Raw genomic sequence first — 24,028 nt, 5'->3', positions numbered from 1 at the left:
GGTAATAGGTTTTGAAAGTGAAGAAATTTGTGTTAGTTTTAATAAGGTGTGAGATACAAAACAAGAAATACAAAAAGTAAACTCTTTTCCCCCCCACTTTCCCCCAAATTACTGTTAGGACATGGCAATTTAAGCAGTATGTGTTTGAATGTATTTCTTTAGGGTGTGAGATAGTTTTCCTTAAATTCTTTGTCAAATATATTACAGAATTCGACAATTCCAACTTTTTTATCCCACAGTTCTTCCTATATATTACATTATGCCAGCCATTTGATAGAGATATCTATTCTGATGGCTAAATGTTTAAAGATTAGAGGAGAAAAAACAATCAGTTTCTGAATTTAGCAGTGCCAAGGTAACTGCTAATTGCACTAGATGAACAAGGGACTTCGTGGGTTTTGCAGGAGCATTTGCTTTGGCAGTTTTTCTTTTTATTGATAAGAAGCATAGATAGGTAATACTATTTATCTGCTGATAGATATATTCTGTAGCTGTAAAGCTTTTTGTAGTCCATTTCTTTTAGTGCAAGTAACAACCTGTACTTTGAATCCTAGTGTTTCTTGTTAGGAAAATGTTTATTCTGATTAAGCAAAGTGTAGGCCTCTCAAGTCCATATCCAAAACAGGCTCAGGCTTTCAACAAGTACCTTTTCACAAAGGTGAATAAACCCCCATTGCTGTTTAACTATGCTCTTTAGAAATATCATTGTGGTCTTTAGCCAAGATTCTTCACCATAATGCTGGTGGTAGATACGTTTTTCTGGTTCTACAGAGGTGATATTAATGTAAAGATATTTAACTATCTTTGGTTAAAAAATAAAACTAAGCCAGTGACTGGAGTAAGAGGCAATCATTCCTTCCCTGCCATTTTGAAGGATAAATAAGATTGCTTAAATGCCTGTTAACTGTATGTGGCTTAGTCTCCTTGCTCTGTCCCCCTGTTGAGACAAAGGCTGGGTTTTCCCTACCTGCTCACTCCCTGCAAGGCACGGGCTTTTCCTCCCACCTAGTGGATGCTCCATGGGAGAGCCAGTTCTTGGACCTCTGCAGCAGTTTTTCCTACTGCTCATCTGCCTGGCTCATCTTCCTTAGTTAGCACTTAACCCTGGCAACACTCCCTTTTGAATTCTATACATTGTGATGATGTAATAATATTTAATATAACTATTATACAATTTTCAATAACTGTTTAAAATACCGATGTGACTACTGCTTTCACTTGGGATCATAACTGTTCTTTTTTTTTAAAGGCAGAGTTGCACGAGTGCTAGCCAGACAATATGTAATGGAATTAATTCATTCTTTAAAATCCACTAGCTTTCAGAGCATGGAGCAAGTAAAAACACTTCCTTTAGTGCATTGGGAACTGATGCCAAAACATCAGTGCTTTTTCTGCCGGTGTCTAATAGAATGGAATTTATTAATTCTTGTATTACAGTACAGACCTTACTTGTCCCTTTCCTGACAGCCCGGATTCACGGAAGGGATAAATGTACCTTCTTCCAGACTTGCTCATAGTCCCATGACCCAAGAGTACAAGCTGGTTTAGTTTTATTACTAAGACTAAATGTTGATTGTCAGCTTGGATTTTGGTAGTTTTGTTCAGTGAAGAGTTTTATCTTTAAATGTGTTTTTGAATTTGGAATTCCTGGGGATTCCTCCTGTGCACATAACCTTAGTGTTTACTATGGAATTGCAACATATGTCACTGCTGGAAAAAGTTAGGTCTACGTGTCTTTTCCTTGTTTTTGCAGTTGCAAAAAAGGTCACATTAGAAGCTCTTTCCTTTTAAATAGGCATCTGCACTCTGCTTGGGAGGGCTGTGGGTGGGGAATCAACTATCCAGCTGCCCTGACCTGGATTCTGGAATTTTTATCTCTGCCTTCCTGCTAACTACCACATTAGTTTTGCAACCTTAAATTTCCATTGTCAGCAGCTTCAGAACAATTGAAAAATCAGACCTATAGACCCATGATAATTGTATCTTTAATTTCAGTCCTCAGAAATGCATCCTGTACTGCCCAAAGTGTAGTGTCTGTTGTGTTCTTACTGTCTGCAATAATTTCCTAGGGTAGCCCTGCCTTGGCTCATCCATGCACTAACCCATCTTTCTGAAACATTTGCAGCAAGTCTAAAAATTGCCTTTGGAACACAGTTGTTTTATAGAGCTTATCTGCTTATTTTCCACCAAGCTTTTCATAGTACCTTTCAGCTCTTTTGTGTTACTACCTTTTCTATCTTCTGGGTTTTTTCATAAGATATTGTGGCTTGATCTCTTGGATGTTTGAGTGCAATTGAGTGTATTCTCACAGATACGTAGAGAATGAGATTAGAGTCACTGTGTCCTAATATGTGTTCCATCACCTTCTGAGTGAGCTGTATGCCTTAGAGGGAGGAGCTGCCTGCTGGTTGTGTTATGTAAAATAATAAATAATTTATAATGCTAACTGAATATATCTGCCTTGGTGAATAAACATACATTGAAGTGCTTCACAGGTGCATATTGAGACAAAATCAAAATAATTCCCTGAAGACATGTGAGAATAATTTGCTTTATTTGATTTTTTAAGTGGGAGAACTTTGCTGTGAGTCTGTGCTTTATTCAAGGGTATTATTTTCCACTTAAGGATCCATGCGAGCAGTTACAGAGATCTGCAGTATGATTCTGCAAATACTTAGCTTTTTTATTGAAAGCAGCTTTTCTGACATACTGCCTTGTTGCTGATACTAGCATCTGCTCCAGTTAAAGGATCACATGAAGCTTTGGATCATGTGGCTCTTTCCTCTTGTCTGTTGTAACAAAAGGATTAATGGATTTCGTGCATTGCCTTGGAAAGCTGAAGGTGTTGCAGTTACTATCAAATGCCAATTTTAATGTAGCTTTGAAGCTGTGATGTATGCATGGAATTTCAAAGAACTGCATCTTTTTACTGAGCATGGTGATTTGGCATTAGCGCTTGATGGTATGAATTGATACGACTTCTACAAGTAATTTTGTTTTCAAGCAGAGACTGTTGATTTCTATCATATGAACTCTACCAGCGTTTCCAGTTTTTATCTTGGGAAATTACAATTTGTATAAACAGAAGAAACTTTGTCTACATTCCTCTTCTCAATGTAAATGATTATTTCTACAGTGATTAGTTAACGATGATCTGCTTTGCAAGACATAAATGCGGCAGTGACCTGCTCTCGTTTAGATGTTGCGGTAGTAGAATGGTGGGGCTTTGCATGATTCATGCTTTCTTTGTTTGTGTTCATCTGCCTGCATGTGTCTGCTGTGAGCAGGAGGGCTTGTCTGTGCAGCAGTTAGAAATGAGTACTTATTTTCTGGTTCTTGTGAAAAATAAGTATTCTCAATGTAATTTTATCTTTTTTTCCTTTTGACTGTTCAAATATAATTGTCTGACAGTTTTGTGGACGTGATCTGTAAATGTACATGCTTTTGATTGTACAAACGACGTGTGCTGTTCAGTCTGCTGTTCTGCCTGCTGAACTTGCTTCTCCATAACAAATAGCTAATAATGTTGCACCTTTTTGTTGGTAGACTTTGCAAGCTGATAGCTGTATCCATATAATCGTGTATGCTGTTCCATGTACAATTCTGTAGCATGGATAAATTATTTAGTGGAAAAAATAATCCCAAGCATAAATAAGAAAAATAAATACCCTGCTGAAAAGCTGCCTTAAAAAAAATCAAGCTTACATATTGAAAGAAGGGTTGGGTTTTTTTCTTTCAACTTCAGTTTTTATTATGTGAACTAAATTAGCTGAGCATTGACTGTATGCATAATATAATAAGAAGAGGATTTAATTCAGATATGGAATATAAGGCATATTTCTACTTACAAGTTTACAATATTCTTGGAAGTTCTAAAGTAGGAATATATAGGTGTGGCTTTGACTACATCTCAAGTAAAGAAATCCAGAAATTTAGCTTCTTAAGCTTAAAGCAAGATCTTGCATAGGTGTGTTTTCCTCACTTTAAGAACAAAATAAGAAAGCACTTCCTATCTTTAATTAAAATGCTCTAACTTCAGTGAAGTGGGTATTTTGGCTACATTTAAAAATTTATCTGTTTTTAAGCCATATCCTATTAAAATGAAGTTTTATCATCTTTCCTAGTGTGTACAAGTTACAGAGAAAATTAAATGAATTTTCATTGTCAAACTGACTACAATAAAAGCATATTGGGTCATCTTAAGATTTGTGGCATATGCTTAAATAAATATTGAAGATACTGATTAAACAGTGAAGTCTTTCTATATTTGTGTTTAAAAGAAATTTTAAAAGAAATGTTTCAAAGTGTTGGGTGACTCTTCTTTTCAGGTTTATGCTTATTAAATGCCTTTGAAACAAAGCAGTCGTATGCCCAAACTCTTATTTGTTACTCAGACATACATACTTTGTCCCTCTTCGCCTAATTCACACTTCAAAGAACTCTTTGCTTTTCTCTGCTTTTTAACTTATCCACACTCTCCTGCCTTCTCAAAGCCTGTACAGCTCCAAATTTTTCCATAAAATGTACCACAGCTGGAATTTCATAATTGCTTCTTCTTTGTTCTATACCATTTTTTTGGTTTCCTCTCTCCCTGCCCCATTGGAGTTTTTGTGCTACTGCAGAATTTATTTCTGCCAAAAGTCCTTCACTGTTGTCTCTGTCTACTTGATCAAACTCATCTGCTAACAGTATTTCATGTATTATTCTGAACCATCTGTTTATTGCTTACATCTCCTTTGCCATGCACATCATTTAGATTAACATTTAGAGAAGTTTATTTTCCTTCAGTTCCTCAGTATGTGCTTCTGTTTGACTTGTGAGGAAATTTGTCAAACTATTTTTGATCTTCTAAATGTTATTCTAATAAACAGATGAGGTTTTTTTCATTGTTTAGTTAGTTACTTTTATTGTATCCTCTCTCTTACTTTTAGTCGTACCTTGTTTTATGTAGACTTCTGTTCTCATGAAATATTAATTTCAGTCTAGTATAAATAATTTTGCCGAAGAGGCCTGAAACAAGAAAACAACTTGATAGAAGCAATTGTCTGATTTTCATTGATATCTATATTGTTGCTTTTAAAAAGAAAATGGTACTATTTGTATTATTGGATGGAGTGACTGAAGTTGATTGTCTTGAGACCTGAACCTTGTTTAATCCCCCAATTAATTGTAGAGTAATGTACATTTTTTTAATAGGCTGTGTGAAAGTTACTTCTTAGGAATTACATAAACCAAATTAATGAAACGTCCCTTTTTTATACCATTAAATATATATTGCTGTGTCCTTTTGGGGACACATAATTCATGGTAGGTAACAAATTATTTTACAAATTGATTAATTGATAATAAAAAATAAGTTTATAATAACTTCACAGATACTACAGTCAACATCTTAGATGCAGGCACAGTTTGAGTTGTTTAAGCCTCTACTGCAAAAAATAAGTGGGTGGGTTCCAGAGAAAATTGCATTAATCTTGTTTTCAGTATTTCTGTTTTATCAAAAGCCTCAGCACTCTAGTTTTTTGTGTGGTTTGATTTTTAGACTGAATCTGGATATGGATCAGAGTCAAGTTTGCGACGTCATGGCTCCATGGTGTCTCTTGTCTCTGGAGCAAGTGGATACTCTGCAACATCCACCTCTTCATTCAAGGTTGGTGCAAAAAGTTTTCCAAATATTCATGCATAAATAACATGCAACTGGAAAAGAAGTTACGTATGAAGACTTATTCACATAATTGTAGAAAAAACACTAAATGTCAGTAGTCCATCATACAGATGATATGGGAAGCTCTCTCATGCCTCTCACACAATCGTCCCTTTTAAACTGAGGTGTCATCTTCTGTGGCAAGAAAATCAAACTTGTGAGTGTATTTATTAACTTTTTCTAGTTTACTCACCAAATATCCTGGGCTTCAAATGAAAACAAACACTAACTCTGTAGTTTAATGAGTGTGATATAGCCCTGCCTGACAAATTATGGCTTTCCTTGTGTCATGCATATGAATATTTAATATATGAACTGAGTGTGCTGTACTTCTGGAAGAGCAGAAAAACACAAGAAAAGGGAATAAAGATTGGAGCAAAGATCTTAAACTGGAGCTGACAGCTTTCAGGCAAATATGTATAAAACTGGTAGCATGTAAGTTCACTTTTTAATAAGGTTTTGTGGAGTGCTCTGAAGTAGCAGGTGCAGTCAAGAGAAAACATTGAGACCAGTGACAAAATGAGTAAGGAATACTCAGATATGGTTTCTTCTGACATTAACAATATTTCTTAATTGCTGATATCTAAAATGTCCTTAGTGTGCTTCAGTTTCTTCTTCATAGCTGCAGAAATATCTTGTTTAAAATTAAATTGTAGCTATACTGCATCAAGCTATTGTTGAGTATGTAGAAACATTTCACGCCTTTTTTGTTCGTGTTTTCAGAAGGGCCACAGCTTACGTGAGAAGCTTGCAGAAATGGAAACCTTTAGAGACATCTTGTGTAGACAAGTTGATACTTTACAGAAATACTTTGATGCTTGTGCAGATGCAGTTTCCAAAGACGAACTCCAGAGGGATAAAGGTAACACTGTAGCTGAAAACTCTTCCCTCCACTGACTGTAGCTCTTTACCGAGGAAACCTCTTGATACTGTTACAATACAATTTACTGTCTTATATAGTAAAATAATGTATCATAAATTAAGAATAATAAAGTGATGTATCCTAATAGTAAAGGATCAATCATTTGCATAAATGCATATGCATGTTAATTATTTTTACTTTGGAATTCAGATTTGCTTTAAAATTTGCTTGATGTTAACCTGTAGCTGTCAACTGTACAAAAGCAATGCTCTTTTTAAGTGTTTTGTTATAGAGCACCAATTGCTAATTCTCACGAATTAAATTTAAATGTATTGCTGTCTCTTACTTGTTATTTTGAAAAATAAATGGGATATTAGTTTTGATAGAAACAATACACCTTAAAAAGTCAAAAGTCCTGCCTTAAGTAATGCTTCTGAGGTGTACTGGCTGGAAATAGAGCACTGAATGCACACTTGAGACCATACTAGACTATGATGTGGATGCCTACATATCTCTGAATTGCTTATACCAGAGCACAGCTCGTCACTGTATCTGTGCACTCTGCTGAGGCATTTATATTCATCCCTGTGTTTGTTCTGGCAGTGTGAAACTTTCTGTAGCAATAAAACACCAGAGAAGTGCAATTCCACTTTTTTTTAAACTTTCCAGTGTAGAAGATTAGATAGGTACTGAATCATGGCTCCTGCTTATCCACTTGTAACACCTAAGTATGTTGCTCTCACCAGAGAATTGAGTGCTAAACGTCAATGCTGAGCAATGTTAGATTCTGCTGTTAACTGACATTTACACTGGTACTGGTCTTGGGTCAAAAAAAATAAACCAAACCCAAAAGGGAGGGAGGGGTCATGACTGTTGTTACAGTAAAAAGTGCTGGCTAAGCATGAAGACGGTCTTAATTCTTTCTTGCACTCCAAAGTGCACTCTTTCTCACTCTCATAATACACTCTCTCTCAAATCTAGTGGTAGAAGATGATGAAGATGATTTCCCTACAGTACGTCCTGATGGAGATTTTGTACATAACAGTAACAGCAGTAAGGAAAAACGTAAGTGTCTCCCAATTTTTTCAGTGATGAAAATTAGAATGAATGGTATGGTGATACATCTGGTACAAGACAGGTGTATTACGCTATTTTCTAAGCAGAAAAGGGCAAGAATAGCTATTTAAGTGTATGTGAATGGAAGTTCTTCATCACATTATAATTCTTTAGCACTTCTAGTGATTCTCTGAGTTATTCTTAATTCACACAAATACTAATGCAAGTTTGTCAAGCTGTAATTCCCTATTCTGTGTCTAAAGTCGTCGTTGCTATAAAATTCTGTTGAAACAGCTGCATTATTCAAATATTGTGAACTGAGATTTTGTAACAGGTTATTGCAAGTGTTACCTGCTTTAGGAGTTTGGTGGAGTTCAGTGCTTTTCCACTTAGGGGTGTCCCGCTATGGTTTTCACAAGTACTATGGCTGTGGAATGGTTAAGAGATCACTGTTAGTGATTCTTATTTATCATAATTTTTGAGCTTTTTTGCTGTCTTTTCATTGTTATAATGAGCAGAATTCTGATACTTGTTTTTATCATAAATGAACTAGTTATTTTAATCACTGTACCCATAAAGCAAATGTGAAGAACTCATGCAAGTCTTGCTGTTCAAGAAATTTGATAGTTCTGGCCTGGAGGAAGTTGTGTATGCATTTAAACTGTATTTGCATTTTTCTTAGACCTTCTCATGTTTTCTGACTGAAATATTCTAGTGTTTACACTCTACTTGTTGGCAATTCAGTTAGTCCTAAGGTATTTCTTAGACTTGATTCACAAAGCTTAGAAGTTGCACCTCCAGTTTCAAGTGTGATGGAATCTCCCAAAGTTCTCACTAGAAATGTTTTTTAAAGTGTAAATACTTTCATGAAGAACCTAGAAAATATAGGGCAAAATAAACCTTTTCTGTGTCTTCTGTTTTATTTTTAATTGGTTTTTGTTCCCATGTATTACGTATTTCCTTCTTGTATTTAAGTGCTTTTTCTAAAGCATATCCAAAAGTGTTGTGATGAAAGAGAAAAGGAAGTGGAAGGAGCTTTTCAGCTTACTTCCAGAATTCATCACATAAGTAGATTTTTCTACTGAATACTAATTGTAATGCTGATTTCAGAGACTAAGTAGCATAACACCAAAAGTTTTGAAGCAAGTGTAAGCAGGTGTATGGTTCCACTAACCCTGTTGTCTGTATGAAACTGTACTTTTTTTTTTTAAGAACTGTTAAGTTAGATTTCAGAAAACTAGAAAAGACTTCTTTAACAAATGCTAAGTAAGAGTTTAATTTTACTGCATGATTCATTTTGGAAGAGAAGTCTTTGTCAAACTCAATTTTTGTACAATTATGTAGGAGTTTCAGCTTAATTTACTGGTAGAAAATCTTTTCATATCTACATTGTTCTGGTGCATCTGTAATATATATGCATATACTATGGGGAATGTCATTAGGAAAGTGTGTATATTTAATGGAGCTGGTCATCAAGCTTTTGGGAACTTACGTGCTAGGAAATCGATACTTGGTGTTATGGATACCTGTATAAACTCACTCACTATAGCTCCCTACAGGAAATAATTCTGCAACCCCTTGCATTTTGCAGAACTTCTAATTCTAGATGAGTCCTGTATTCCATTAAATTTACTTTCCATCAATTATTTTTATGAAAATATTTATCCCCATTTCGGTTTTTCTGTGTCTCAGTCTGATTTCTAATGGCTAAATTAATTAAATATTTAGTAGCTGAGTGCTGCAAAGCTTGATTAGAAATGAATAATTAGACTCTCTGTCTTAAAGTGGAATTAAAAGTGATACAATGGGGGAAGTAGGTGTCTCAGGTTGAGACAGCCATGCTCATGTATAGGGCAGAAAAAAAAGGTCAGACTGAACTGGCAATGAAAGATTTATCTTGAACTACACCCTTTTTAAAGCTTAGCCTCAGAGCAGCTGTTAAAATTTGGTTTCTCAATTTTCAGGTTCTCTTGTTCAAATTTCTATCTCATCCTGGAAGGACTCCAACAATCTTCTTAACCATGGCTTACAAGTGGTTGCCTGTTTATTCTGAGATGGTTCTCCTCTCAGTGGTTCAGGAAGTGAGGCATTGGTTCAACCTCTTAATTTAGCTTACTATGATGAAATGTTTGAGCCTACTGTTCAAACTACTAGTGCACCAATCTAAAGCTCAAATTATTAGATTTAAGACTGACTTAAGGGGCCATATTCAAATTCACTTTTGCAATTTGTTCTCTGTGTGAGAGGAGAAAGTTAATGTAAGTATGGACATTTGTGTACTGCTCTGAAGGTGATTTGGATAGGGAAGCTTTTTCTTTTCTGTGTTCTATAGGGTCTTTAGGTGAAGAGGTAGGTAGAGTACTATGAAGTTGTTTAAATGTATTGGCCACCTTTCAATTACAAGATCTGGTAATTAGAACTGTAAAAATTTTATATAAAACACCAAGGTATGGTGTCTGGCTGATCCCTATTTGCCCATTGGGATCTTATATTCAGGAATGTAGAGTCTTGATCTCTAAGTGTTCCCATTCATCCCCTCAGGAAAGAGAACATATTTAGATATAAATTTCCTAAGAATAGGAAGAGCAGGAGTAACTTAAGGAACCACCTTGAATATGGAAGACGTCTTTTGAACTGGAACTATAAAGATGGAAGTGGTACAAAGGCTGAAGAAGAGAAATTTGATGTAAATTACAGCAGAGATTTATGCTGGATTTTTGTGCTTTGAATGGAGGAAAAATATTGTTGAAAAACTGGGGTTGTTCTTAAAGAAAAACTAATCATATTGATCCTATTGCAATCCACAGAGGATAACAACAGTAGGCATCAAGAAATGGACATGAACACAAATATTTGTTTTTCACGTAGAATTACTTAAGTGACATAATGTGTTAAGGGAGCATAAAATGGAAAAAAATGGAAGAACATCTTTCTACCTACTCTCTTTAGAATACTTTCCTGTTTCTCTGGAAAACAGATTTGATCAAACAGTGGGAAGGTGTTACCAGCAGAATCTTGGGAACAAGAAGGGAAACACCTATCCTAACAGACACAAAGGTCTAGGAGAGAAAAGCTAAAGAGCTATTGAAAGTTAAAGAATGGTATGAAGAATTCTTTTTATGAAACAAAAGAGAAAGCAAGTCAGCAATAGAGAGCGTAGATGGGATAATGAAAAATAAACTGCTTGGAAGATGTTAAATTTGATGTTACGGTGGGAGACAAAATTATCCTGCTTTTTTCAGTTGATGGCATGCAGTTTGATAACCAAAGAGCAGTTGCAGCAGTAAGAACCCTTTCCTATTAGTCTTTACCTTTAAACATAGATCTCCAGATGCCTGGTTTAATTTTGAAATAATTAATTTGTAGCTGACATGAAAAAAAGTGTAGAAAAGGAATCAGAAATGTGTTTGGTCTCTCCAAATAGAAAATCTTCTCACAAGTATTTGTAAAATGTCAAAGCTCAGTTGTTCCTGAGGTGAGGGTTGAGGTCATCTCCCTACATGCTTCAGAAAGACAGATACTTCCTGTGATTAGGAATGAATCAAAATACTTGTATCCATCATAAGGAATCAGTTGAGTGACCATCTCTTTTAAAGAAATTTAAAAATCTTCTGCAAGATTTTCATTTTTGCCCATAATTGTAATGACTGAAAAAATTTGGGCACTGACTTTAAGTCTGCAGCTCTTCATCTGAGACTAGTCATTAAAGAATGGCTTAGGACTGTACGGAAGTGTTAATAAGATGTGTCTGAGACCTCAAAAGGGACAAAAGTTCTATCTTTTCCAGAAAATTAAGCTGTGTTGCTGTATTTCCCTTAAATTCTACTGCAGAGATTTCTGAAATTATTTATATAGTGTTGCAGCTAGTGGCAGTTTCTTCAGCATGTCTGCATATTTCCTAAGTGAGAGAGAAAAATCACATCTGCAAGCATTATAGCTGTGCTGTTAAGCCTGCATGTGAACATAGCCTACACCAACAGGAGGAATTATTAGTGTGAAACCATCTTTTTCAGTTGTGAAGTATTATGGGCAATGTTCTTGTATAATTTTAATTGTTTTCAGTGGAGACACTCCTTGCCAGCTTATGCCACTGTCAGTGTCAGTCCCCTCTGTATTCCCTCTGCAGCTGTTGGGGAGAGGGAGCTGGTCTGCTCATTATCATTTCTGAAACAATTTTTTTGTTCTCTTGCCTTTCTTTTCTTTTTCTTCCAGCCCCCATCATTTTCACCTTTTAGAGAATGTTCCCGATTAACATTTAAAATAAAAAAGGTTGTATTCTACCCTAGTATGTCTGCTTCTTGAGGTATTTGGAGTTGTGTGTAGTCCGTAATTACTTGTTTGAAAATGAGTTTGATTGCTTTTGAAAAGGGGGCATGTAAAACCTCTAGAGACTTAAACCACTGCTGAAGACCATGTGATGATTGCTTTCCGTTCCCTAAGTGCACACACTGTTCTGTCATTACAGAATGGAACCGCTTGAAAGTTCTCCTTTGCTCTTGCAGACAAATAAACTTACTCAAAAATTAATTGGTACTTTTTAAACTGTAAAAGTCATATGTTGACAAACTGACAGACTGGAGGAAAAAATTATGTCAGTCCAGGTGATAAGTCAGGAGCTTGCTCTTTGGCAATAGCAGGAGTTACTTTAACTTGCTGGGTTCAGTCAGCTTCAACTGGAGTGTTACTTCTGCTTTGTAATATTTTCTGACATTCATGTGCAGTGCTTGATATGTTATTATGTCAACCTACGTACCAGTATGACATATAATAGGTACCTTCTTTTTTGCACACATTTTAAATGACTTGTTTAAATAGCCTTAGCAACAGATGGCGTGGTTGACAGCTTGAAGCAGTTCTTGGAACTGTAAGACTCACAGTACTTGGAAAATTCAGCACATTTGATGCTTTTATCTTATACCTTTTTACTTTTAGGGTTTAAAATTTGTAATTATATGCTTAAAAGAACCTTGAATTATACATTTTGGATTTGATGACATTTTGAAATTGTTCCTTTCTCAGTGCTGAGTCTGATCCGTTTTAAGGTTGCTCTGTGTTAATTAGGCCCCATTTCAAGCTGTCAAATTGCTATTGTTACAAACTATTACCACTCCCTCCACCCACATGATTTGCAGAGTGCAGAGTAATACAGCATTACAAGCAGGCTTGAAATACAGTGTAGCAAGATGAAGCTGCAAGGATCTGTTTCGCCTTTTGAATATTTTTCTTTATCCTGTGGATAACTGTGGACATTATTATCACTTCAGAATTTTATTTTTAAATTAACTTTGTAGCCAGTCTGTTGTCTTCAAATATCACATATCCATGTGAGGTACTTATTTGATTAAGGCAGCTCTCAGTGATCTCATATATGTGTTTTTAGTGTTTCCACATGTGACACCCAAAGGAATTAATGGCATAGACTTTAAAGGAGAAGCTATAACTTTCAAGGCAACTACTGCTGGAATCCTTGCTACACTCTCTCATTGTATTGAACTCATGGTAAAACGTGAAGAAAGCTGGCAAAAAAGGCTAGATAAGGTAAGATCATTTTCCTTTTACTTTTGTTGAAAAAAAAAAGTTTCTTTAGCTTGAAATTGAAATTTCAAATAAGTTATTACTAACTCCGGTACTCAAACAACTGCTTTTATTTTTATATACAGCATTTATTAATTTCAGGTGCTTAAATTATTAACCGTATAAAATGTTAAGGAGCCTTGTTCTGAGTGAGGATATAGTGTTGATATAGTAGCTCTTTTCATCATAGTCTTTTTTTCACAGCACTTATTCAGATAGTAGTCCTATAGTCTTTATATCTGTAAAGAATCTGAAATTATCTCATAGTAGTAAGTGTATTGCTTACAGCCTTCTGACATAGACTTAATTATCCATGCATGCAAAATGATGTGCAAGTCTCTGAAATGGTTTTAGTATGATAAGAGGTGGTGATAATACTGGGGAGAACAACGAATTCTAACTTTATATGTCTCCTCAAGATAAAATTATTTCACTGTCCTCTAAGAGACTGGTGAGATTAAGTTATACTTTATACTAACTAGTTAAATCTTCTGTATCGTGTTAGAATATCTGTTATTCTAGCCAGTGATAGTCCATTCTGAACCTACTCAACCAGTGTAACAGCTCTAAAGGAGCTGTCTGAGATCTGTTGTTGGAGGCATGGCAGGCCGGAGTTCAGGCTTTAATTTTTAGAATCCTACCATTGCTGGCTGGTGTGTGCTGCAGCTGTCCTTCTGTTCTCCTTCCATGTTTTGATGTCACATATACCATGTATCAAATCTTATTCTATTTAGTGATATATTTTTCAAAGAATGAACATATTCAGACTTATTTGAATCCTTGACCCTGTCTTCTCTGTTGTTTGTGCATATGTCAAAGGCCTGGCCCTGTGTCAGTGTATTGTGACTTCTGTCAACAATTCTTTACTGGTTCAACTGAGCATTGGAAGAATTACAGTAGCCTGTTTATAAGATCATAGGGGAATTCAGGTTGGACAGAGACCTCAAGAACTCTCTCTTGCTCTAACCTTCATCTTAAAGTAAGGACAGTTTGAATCAGACCAGGTTGCTTTATCAAGGCTCTAGACAGCCCAAATCTTCTAAGCAGGTCTGCTCCTCATCTGTTGTTAGAATGAAAAAGTTTTGCCTTATATCCTGTTGGAGTAAGTTTTCTTCCAGTATCTGATGCTTATTTTTCAGCCTTATCCTGTGAACCGTGAGGAGACTGGCTCAATTTCTTTATTAGTTTCTTAAACATATCAGAAGGATACTGTTAGATGCTACAGCAAAAGCCTTCCCTGTGCTGGACAAACACTCTTCATTTGTGTTGATGAGACTTTCCTTAGAGCATGTTTTCCTTGCCCGTACTACAGTATATTTTAATAAGGAATAATATGTTAAAATACAATTTGAAATTATTTAGGTTTGGGTTTTGTCACTTTTTTGTTGTCTTGTGAACTAGCTTTAAAGCACTTGTGGAAGAAGCAAGTGGTTAGCAAATTCAAGGCTCAATTTCACTTGAGTCTCATGGGACTAATGTCTCATACAGTAAGAGTAAGTACATTTTAAAGGGGCTCACAAACTCCTTTCAACTTCTTTTCCCGGGAATTAAAAGGGAAAAGCTCCTGAAACCTGAGAGTTTTCAACTTGCTCTGCTTTGGCAGACTTGCAACTTTCAAAAAGGCCCATTTGTCAATGACATTTTCTGGGGTTTAGAGGACACTTAGGGTATTAAGTACCTTAATTAGAGTTTATAAAGTCATTACTTTGTATTCCTCCCTTTGCTCACCTTTTGGAAGAGGAGATTTTTTCTTGAATGAAATAACTAGACTTGTGGTGGGATAGCCTTGGCAGAGAGTGAAATGCTCACCACCTATTCAGCCGGATTAGGTAGAAGAGTAGAATGAGAAAGCTCATGGGTCAAGAGAAAGACAGGAAGATTGCCCCCTGGTTTTTGACATGGCAGAACATTCTGGACACGTGGAAAATCAATTTGTTGCTGATTTAAAATAATGGGAAGTTAATGGGAAACAGAAGGACAAACAGTAGAATAAGTTATCTTGCCCCTTTCCCCGAGATTCATTCCTTCCCTGTAGGCTCCTCTGCCAGATTCATAAAATCATTCAGGTTGGAAAAGACTTCAAACCTGATCAAGTCAATGGTGCACCAGTAAACCATGTCCCTGATTGCCACATCTAGACCTCTTTTAACATTGCCAGGCTCAGTGATACCACCACTTGCCAGAGCAGGGCAGTCTGTTCCAATGCTTGTCTCCTCTTTCAGTGAAGAACTTCCTGCTGATATCCAGTCTAGCCCTCCCCTGCTGCAGCTTGAGACTGTTTCCTCTTCTGCTTGTGCTAGTTACTTGGGAGGAAAGACCAACCCCACCTGGCTACAGCCTCCTTCCAGGCAGTTGTAGAGAGCAATGATGTCTTCCCTGAGCCTCCTTTTTTCCAGACTAGACAGCCCCAGCTCCCTCAACCACACCTCACAGGAGTTGTGCTCCAGACACTCCATCAATTCCATTGCTCTTCTCTGGACAGCAACTTGATGTCCTTCCTGAACTGAGGGTCCCAAAACTGAACACGGGATTTCAGGTGTGGCTTCACCTTTTCTGAGTACAGGGGGACAATCCCTGCCCTGCTCCTGCTGGCCACAGCATTGCTGATCCAGGCCAGGATGCCATTGGCCTTCTTGGCCACCTGGGCACAGCCTGGCTCATGTTCAGCTGCTGTCACCAGCACCCCCAGGTCCTTTCCAGCCACTCTGCCCCAGCCTGTGGAGCTGCCTGGGGTTGTTGTGACCCAAGCGCACGATCCAGCACTGGGCCTTGTGGAACCTCTCTTATGGAACCACTGGCCTCAGCCCATGATCCAGCCTATCCAGATCCCTCTGCAGAGCCTTCCTGCCCTCCAGGAAGCAGCAGATCAGCACTCCCAGCAAGCTTGGTGTCATTTGTGAACTGCCTGAGAGTGCACTTGATCCCCTTGGCCTCATCATCCGTAGAGATATGAACCACATCTTGCCCAAATATTGAGCCCTGCCAACAGCAGTGGTGAAAGGCTATCAGCTGGATGTAGCTCCATTCACCACCACTATCTGGGCCCAGCCTTCCAGACAGATGCTTCTTAAGTAGTGAAGAGTATACTCAGCCAAACCCTGGGCTGCCATTTTCTCCAGGATATTGCTGTGGGAAATGGAGTCAAAGGCTTTAGTGAAGTCTAGACAGACGGCATTCACAGGCTTTCCCTCATCCATTAAGCAGGTCACCCTGTCATAGAAGCTCAGGTTGGTAAGGCAGGACCTGCCTTTCACAAACCCTGGCTGGCTTGGCTGATTGTTCAGTGCATGCTGTGTGCTCTCACTTGAGGTAGTATGTTCCATAACCTTACTTACTGCCTGCTAGCAACAGGCAGTGCAGGGTGAGGAATGTTGCATTTGCAATTAGTCCAAAACTTCATCTTTGCCATTCCTTCCTCCTCATACATTTTTTCCAGCTCTAGTGCCTCCATTGGTGACAGCCCTCTGGGAAAACAAATCTTTTGCAGTGTAGATCCTTCATGGGATGTGGTTCCCTCAGGAAATACCCCTGCAGTTTGGACATACATATTCTCTGTCCTGGAGCTGTGCCTCCTCACCTCCTCATCTTCTTGGTCTTGGCATCTCCGTGATCTCTCGCTTTTTCTTCCAATTCTTCTTTCCACAGAGTGTTTTTTATTCCTTTTTTTTTTTTCCCTCAGAGATGTGTCACATGCATGGTGGTTGGGCTAACCTGTGTGTTGCAGTGAGTCTGTTTTGGAGTGGCAAGGGCCACCTGTGTCTGCCACAAGGCAGCCTCAGTCTTCTCCCATAATGCTACCCATGTGAGCAGCACCTTGATGTCTACACCCTTAATTACAGCAATTGACTGTATTCATACCTCTGCTACCATTATTCCAGAGTGGTAGAGCTGCTTTTGGTTTAGTTTTATCTTTTCATTTTAGTGCTTAAACATCACTTTTTAAGAGTAACTTTTATAACTATGGGCCTGATCAAGAGACATTGCTTTCCACGTGGTAGATAGGTGTGGTGTAGATCTTTGTCCTGATTTTCTTGAATCTGTCTGTAAACTTCTCTAAAAAGGAAATAAATATTGTGCGATGATAGAAGTACAGATTATATGATTAGTTTTCTTACACTACCAAAACAGTCAAATGTCCAGAATGAAATTGATGTGTATTGTAGTTTTATCTAAAGTTATTGTAGTTACAGCTTTTCTTTCCACCTTTTATAATTAATTAGCTCTTAGGATCTTGAGCTTGACTTTTTGTCTCCAGTACAGTATATAATACAGTGAATGTATTTTAAAACACTTTTCTTAAAATATATACACATTTTATACACAAAGGATTTTGTCATTAGTATTTGATCCACTGTTTTACTTGCAATGAAGTCTTTGTGATGATGCTTTTCATGTTGTCTTGACTGCTACAGCATTTTTCTGTTTTTGTTTCTGCCTTCTCTAATATTATTGCCAAGAGAAACTGGCAAATTTGGAGAGTCGTATTTTGACACGTGAATTGTAACTAATTTGCAGATTGAATTACAGAAAGTATGGGGATTTGGAGTGAGTGGGAGAAGGAGTTGTGTTTTAGGTGGGGGTCTGTTTTGTTTTTTATTCCAAGTCTGGTAACATTTCTGTACTTTTCTCAGTGACTTTTGCTCAAGTCATGCTTTATGTATCTTCAGGACTCTCCAGTTCCTTTCAAAAAAGATAATCATGCAAAATTTTGTGACACCTGTTAGCAGGTACTGCCTCTTTGATTGCTTCAGAAAGGAAAAGCCTACTGTCACAATTGAGGACAATATTGTCTCCATCAAAATGTTGTGGTGGTTTTTTTTGGTTTTTTGTGTGTGTGTGGTGGGGGTGTGTGTGTGTGTGTGTGTGTGTGTGTGTGTGTAAAACTATACTACTTTGTTCTACATCAAAAGTATTCCCTAACTGGAAATGGGAAAATGTGTTTGAGGGAATGTTACCACCAAATTCCCAGTTAGTAAATTTGTCTTTTCGATATTGCTTTAGCATTTTCCACTGAATCTTTAAATTTCAGTTTGGGTTGCTGAATAATTAAACCCATATCTACAAGAAGTGTGTGATGTCCACCTGTTAGACTTAACTTGATTTCATCTGAAGTGATTTTGAAAGGGGACAGAGAAACATCTTGCAAAAAAAGCTGATTTTTCAGAGGCTATTTCAGAAGTGTTTATAGCTTTTTCACGGAAAATATCTGGCAGTATGCGGAATTTGTAGAGGCAATATTAGACTTAGTCTGATTTTGGCATTACAATTATTTTATTCAAAATAGACAATGATATAGTCACCATCAGGTTTCTACATAGACTGGCACCTAATACAGTCACAACCTGTTACTGGACAAGGGTATCAAGTTGTGCTCTCTGCATGGAATCCACAAAATTATTCACATTGCCCTAATTATAGGTACAAACTTGTTAGTGTATCACTACATTCAGCATGTTAGCTTTTTACCAGTTTTAGTTTTACCCTTTGTTATCCCTGCCCAAATATCTGTGTCAAGGAAGTTTATATGAAGTGTCAGATACAAAGTATGACTCCCAATGAAGCATGAACAACTATGCTTAAACTAGAAACCAGTTTTTGCTTGCTGATCTGCTTTCTTCCACATGACTTAGAAGGTATCCTCAAGGTAGCTAGTTCCCCAAACTTTCTATTATATATGCATGTATATTGGCACATATAATGCATACATGCAAATAAACTCAGAAATTCATCAGCTTTGCAGTTGCTGCTTGGAGAAAACACTACCCTGGCTGTTCCATTTATTGGCATGTTGACATTTCATTTTTGCTGCATTAAATGGTCTGCATTAAATGGTCATGTAATTTTACAGGAGACAGAGAAAAGGAGAAGAATTGAAGAAGCATACAAAAATGCTGTGACAGAACTGAAGAAAAAGTCCCACTTTGGAGGGCCAGACTATGAGGTATGAATTTTACTTTAGAAATTTTTTATAACACTGTGACTTTTTCAGGTGCCCACTAAGCTGCTCTACTACTCCCCTCAGGTGGACAGGGGAGAGAAAAGACAGTGGAAGTCTTCTGGGTTGAGATATGGACAGGGAAAGGTTACTCACCAATTGCTGACAGAGGCAAAACTCAACTTGGGGAAATACCGCTTAATTACTAATCAAATCTTAAAACTACCCTTTCACTACCCCTCTCTTTTTCCTGGGTATAACTTCACATCCAAATTTTCTACCTTCTACCCCTCAGCTGTGCAGAGAGAAAAGGAATGGGGGTGGTGGTCAGTTCATCTCACATTGTCTCTGCCACTCTTTCCTCGTCACAGGGAGCATTCCTTACACTTTTACCCTTCTCCATTGTGGGATTCCTCCCACAGGAGACAGTTCTCCATGAACTCTTCCAACAAGAGTCTGTCCCATGGACTGCAGAGTTCTTCATGAACTGCTCTGTGTGAGTTTTCCCCACAGGATGCAGTCCTTCAGGAACAGGCTGTTCCAGCATGGGTTCACAGTCCTGACAATAAACTTGTTCCAGCATGAGCTTCTCTCCATGGGGCCACAGGTCCTGCCAGAAGCCTGCTCCTGTGTGGGCTTCCCCCAGGATCACATGATTCTTTGGGCATCCACCCTCTCCAGTGTGGGCTCCTCATTGGGCTACAGGTGGATTTCTGCTCCTTCATGGACCCTCCATGGGCTGCAGCGGAACAGCTGTTTCACTGTGGTCTGCACCGGAGGCTGCAGGGAAATCTCAGCATGTGGAGCATCTCCTGCACCTCCTTCATAGCCTTTCACCACTGCTGTTGGCAGGGCTCAATATTTGGGCAAGACGTGGTTCATATCTCTACGGATGATGAGGCCAAGGGGATCAAGTGGTACCTACTGAGCTCTTTCTCTCACATACTCTCACTCTACTCTTCTCTAGCTGCAGTTTTTTTTCCCCCTTTGTTAAATACAGTATCGCAGAGATGATGGCCATGGCCTTGGGCAATGGCAACAGCAGGTCCATCCTAGAGCCAGCTTACACTGTCTCAGTTGGACATGGGGGAAGCTTCTGTCAGCTTCCCACAGAAGCCACCCCTGTAGCCACTTCTGCTACCAAAACCTTGCTACACTAATACAATACACTTTTAAGATTGGTTTGTTTCTTAAAGAGGAAAAGTGAAGTTTCACAAGCCAGTGCAAGCATGATTTACAAGTGTGTTCATGCCAGACTTACTTTTTCACCTTGGAAACTGAAACTGTATAAAGAATCTCAGTCCTTAATTTATTGAGTGGAAATATATCTTAACCTTTGATGTTTTGCTTTTGTCCGAAGTATGTTTCTTACAGATATTTCTGTTGGTTTTTTCTTACTTTCTCATACATTTGATACTGCTTAAATGTAATTGTACTTTACCTTTTTATTTGTTCAGCTGTAGAGATAAGTAAAACAAAAATATGAAAATTCTGACAGCAGAGATAGTCCTAGAAGATTACATTTAACTTTAACTGGTTTTCAATTTGTCACTGCCACTTGAAATACTATGTTTTCAAATTCTGATTTTAAGTTCCTTGCTTCTGTTAAATTGCATTTCATCAGCATTCTCCTCAGTGAGGTATTTAGTTCTATTCTAAGATGCATAAACCAACTTTTGAAGAGTAATAGTAGAATGGTTTAGGTTGGAAGGGACATTAAAGATCATATAGATCCAATATCTGTGCCATGGGCAGGGACTCCTCCCAGTCAACCAAGTTGCTTAATGCCCCATCCAGCCTGGCCTTGAACACTTCACAGGTGAGGCATCCACACTAATGTAAGCTAGTGCACCTGAAATACGGTGAGCTTGACCCTTTCATGTACATTAATGAAACACACTTCTACTTTCAAGTCATAGCCTGAGAAATAGCAATAGTACTGTACAGCTATCTAAGGTACTTGACATTAGATTAATTGTTGTCACTGAGATGTTCACTGTAAAAGAATGAAATAAATATGAAGTTAAACTTTGTCTACTTGGTTACAAACCCAGCTGCTTCTTCCAGGTGTCACTGCTGATACACAGTTTTGGGGTTTTTTTTAACTTGCAGGACTAAGTTGTTTTACAATACAGTAAATGCAGTAAACCTAAATTTATTAAATTACCATTTTAATTAGCAGACTAGAGTTTTCAATCCTTGAGTTAACTCTACCTGTTGTTTAGTGTTAAATTGCTGTTTCCAAAAATTTTCAATAGAGATCCCCAAAATTATGTCTTCCCTTGTTGTATTTTTGAACACACAGTGCCTTAAGGCCCTGAAATACTTGTGAGGAGTCTAACTACACAGTTATGTTAATAGATGTACTTTACTGACACTGTAAACATTTTCAAGAGAAGACATTTATTAATTAAGTCCTAAATTTGGAGTCAAAGCATACTGACACTATTACTCACTTTCCTGGAGTTTTTTCTTCTTTACGTAACTATCATTAAATTGTTGTTAGAGGACAGCACTTCCTTTAACAAGTAAAGGTTTTCAGAGCACTTGTAATCTAAGAATATTGGTGAAAATATTTGAGATCTGTAGAAGAAATTTGCTTCCATCAGTTACATATAAAATGTAAGTATGTATTTCTGATGTTAAATTGAAGTGGAACTTTTATGTCTCCAGGATTTTTAACTAGTTTTTCCCTTATGCTCTAGGAGGGTCCTAATAGTCTGATTAATGAAGAAGAATTCTTTGATGCCGTTGAAGCTGCTCTTGACAGACAGGATAAAATGGAAGAACAGGTACTAAAACTTGAAAAATGACTTAATGATGAGCACTTCCTGAGAGACTTCTGTGTCTTACAGTCTGTCCTGAGGTGTATCTCCTGAAGCTCTAGTTTATTTATTCTGGCACTGATCAGGGAATTCCCCTTACTATTTTTACAATAAAAAATATTTGCTTAATGCTAATTTTAAGATAGTAACTTCATAACTTGTCTAGAAAATAATAGTATAAGTGCTAAGTTTATTGAATGTCTCTAGTTTCTAATTCCTAAATAAATGTCCTGTATGAAAATTATCTATATGTGACTGCTGCCCTGTTAAGATAAAAATATCAAATACTACTGTCTCTCAAAATCTCAGCTGTCTCTCAAAATCTAGTAATTGGTCTGAAGTTTCTTTTTACTTCAGTGATATATGGAATAGGAAAGACATGGTTCTGCCAGGGTACTTCACTAACTAATTTTTTTAATACTTCAGGGACAAATATCAAAAAGGATAAGATGCATTCCAGAAAACAGAGTTTGAGAGCATATAAAATGAGAGGGAATAACAAAGTCATGCATCCTTTGTCGTAAAAGAATTCATGCTTAGGAATGTAATGAATAACAATGACTTGAGAAGTAGAAGACTTTCTAGTGGACCTGTTAATACCCAACAAAGTTTACCCTATATTGGAATCTCTTAGCAAAGAGTAAAGGTTTTGAGTGACTATGATAGCACTACATGGATCTTTAGTGCTGCCAGTGTGTTTTCCTTAACTCAGAAATACACCTTGAAGTTTAGATTAATTCAGTCTTCAGGCCCACTCACTGAGATTTCCAGTGGGATGACAGCTTCATGCCTGTCATGGACAGCATTAGTTGTTGTAGTCACTATGTAGATTGAGCATGACTCACTTTGTTTCACAGTCCACCCCGTAGCAGCTGACTAATAATAATTAAATCTATGTTGTTGCAGTCCCAAAGCGAAAAGGTTAGATTACACTGGCCAACATCCTTACCTTCTGGAGATGCATATTCTGCTGTGGGGACTCATCGATTTGTGCAAACAGTAAGATATTTAACCCTATCTTCTAAGAATAATGGGCTGGTCTGTGCTGTTTCTATGTAATGTTTTGTATGGGTAGGTGAGATTTTTTCTGTGTTTCTAGTAATGTCCAGCAGCCTACTCATTTTCAAAAAACAGTAGCTGGAACTGAAGAAGGACTGCTTTTTGTCTTGGCTCAAAAATACTGATTTGTGAAACTACTTAGAATATTCTTTACTTGTATCAGGCTTGTCAGGCATAAAAAAAGGAAAAATCCCAATTGGCTAACTGCAGTATTTTCAAGATACCTTCACCCAGATTCATTGAACTGATTTTATTTAAAAAAAATAATAATCCAGTTGGTTGTATCAGGATTGGTTGACTTGTTTTTGACTGTTACTGGAAACACTATGCTCCTGTCAGGGCTACACTGGGAGCATAATGTATAATAGGTGCATGAAATCAGCATTTGCTGCTGTGCTTGCTTCTTATGGTGCTTTTGTTTTCCTTTTCTTCATTATCTTGTGCTTGCAAGTTGGTACTGAACGCTCTGTTGTGCCTTTGTTCTGATTACTTGGTTTTTTCTTTGTCTGTCTCTGGTAGCCCTATAGTCGCTCTTCCTCCATGTCTTCCATTGATCTAGTCAGTGCCTCTGATGATGTTCACAGATTCAGCGCCCAGGTACTGTATTGATGTGTCAAGTGGGGGTTGCATATCTTTGCTTTATATCATCCTTTTCTCTAGAACCTGGGTTTTTTTTGGTTTTTGATTTTTTGTTACGTCAAACACTGCTTGCTTTAAACTAGTACATTGAGACAAACAAAGGAGTTCTCTATTCCTGTACTAAATGGTTGTCTTTCTTTACATCCAGCTTGCATGCATACCACTTGTGCAGAGGCCCAAATCTTGTGAAACTATTTGATTTACTTCAGTAGCATTAATAAAAATGTCTATAGTTTGAAAATTTTATATCTCTAGTTATAATGAAAGTAGAATAACATGTTTTACAGAGGCCGGAGATGGTCTTTGCTTCAGATTGAATAGTTTTTCTTGCTTTTAAATCAAAGCTTTGATTTTTGTATGAAGTGTTGATTTGT

General features: G+C 37.4%; 1 protein-coding gene across 5 annotated transcripts in view; it reads left to right on the top strand.

Moving 5' to 3' along the window:
• The window catches only part of CERT1 (ceramide transporter 1), an 82,395-nt gene that overhangs the window by 45,794 nt on the left and 12,573 nt on the right, over window positions 1-24,028 (top strand). The window contains exons 1-9 of one of the 5 annotated variants that reach the window (XM_077171203.1): window positions 2,675-2,842; window positions 5,543-5,650; window positions 6,428-6,566; window positions 7,548-7,631; window positions 13,003-13,160; window positions 19,045-19,137; window positions 21,837-21,923; window positions 22,863-22,955; window positions 23,535-23,612. In XM_077171203.1, coding sequence (XP_077027318.1) covers window positions 2,810-2,842; window positions 5,543-5,650; window positions 6,428-6,566; window positions 7,548-7,631; window positions 13,003-13,160; window positions 19,045-19,137; window positions 21,837-21,923; window positions 22,863-22,955; window positions 23,535-23,612 — 873 coding nt within the window. In that variant the 5' untranslated portion in view covers window positions 2,675-2,809. Of the gene's footprint in view, window positions 1-2,674; window positions 2,963-3,072; window positions 3,219-5,542; window positions 5,651-6,427; window positions 6,567-7,547; window positions 7,632-13,002; window positions 13,161-19,044; window positions 19,138-21,836; window positions 21,924-22,862; window positions 22,956-23,534; window positions 23,613-24,028 lie in introns of those variants that run through there. The other 4 variants (XM_077171204.1, XM_077171202.1, XM_054651818.2 and 1 more) reach the window with 4 other exon arrangements.

Source organism: Agelaius phoeniceus, chromosome Z (assembly GCF_051311805.1).
Source record: "Agelaius phoeniceus isolate bAgePho1 chromosome Z, bAgePho1.hap1, whole genome shotgun sequence".
NCBI lineage: Eukaryota > Metazoa > Chordata > Aves > Passeriformes > Icteridae > Agelaius > Agelaius phoeniceus.
Note: the sequence above shows the minus strand (reverse complement) of the source record. Positions and strands in the feature narration are given on the sequence as shown.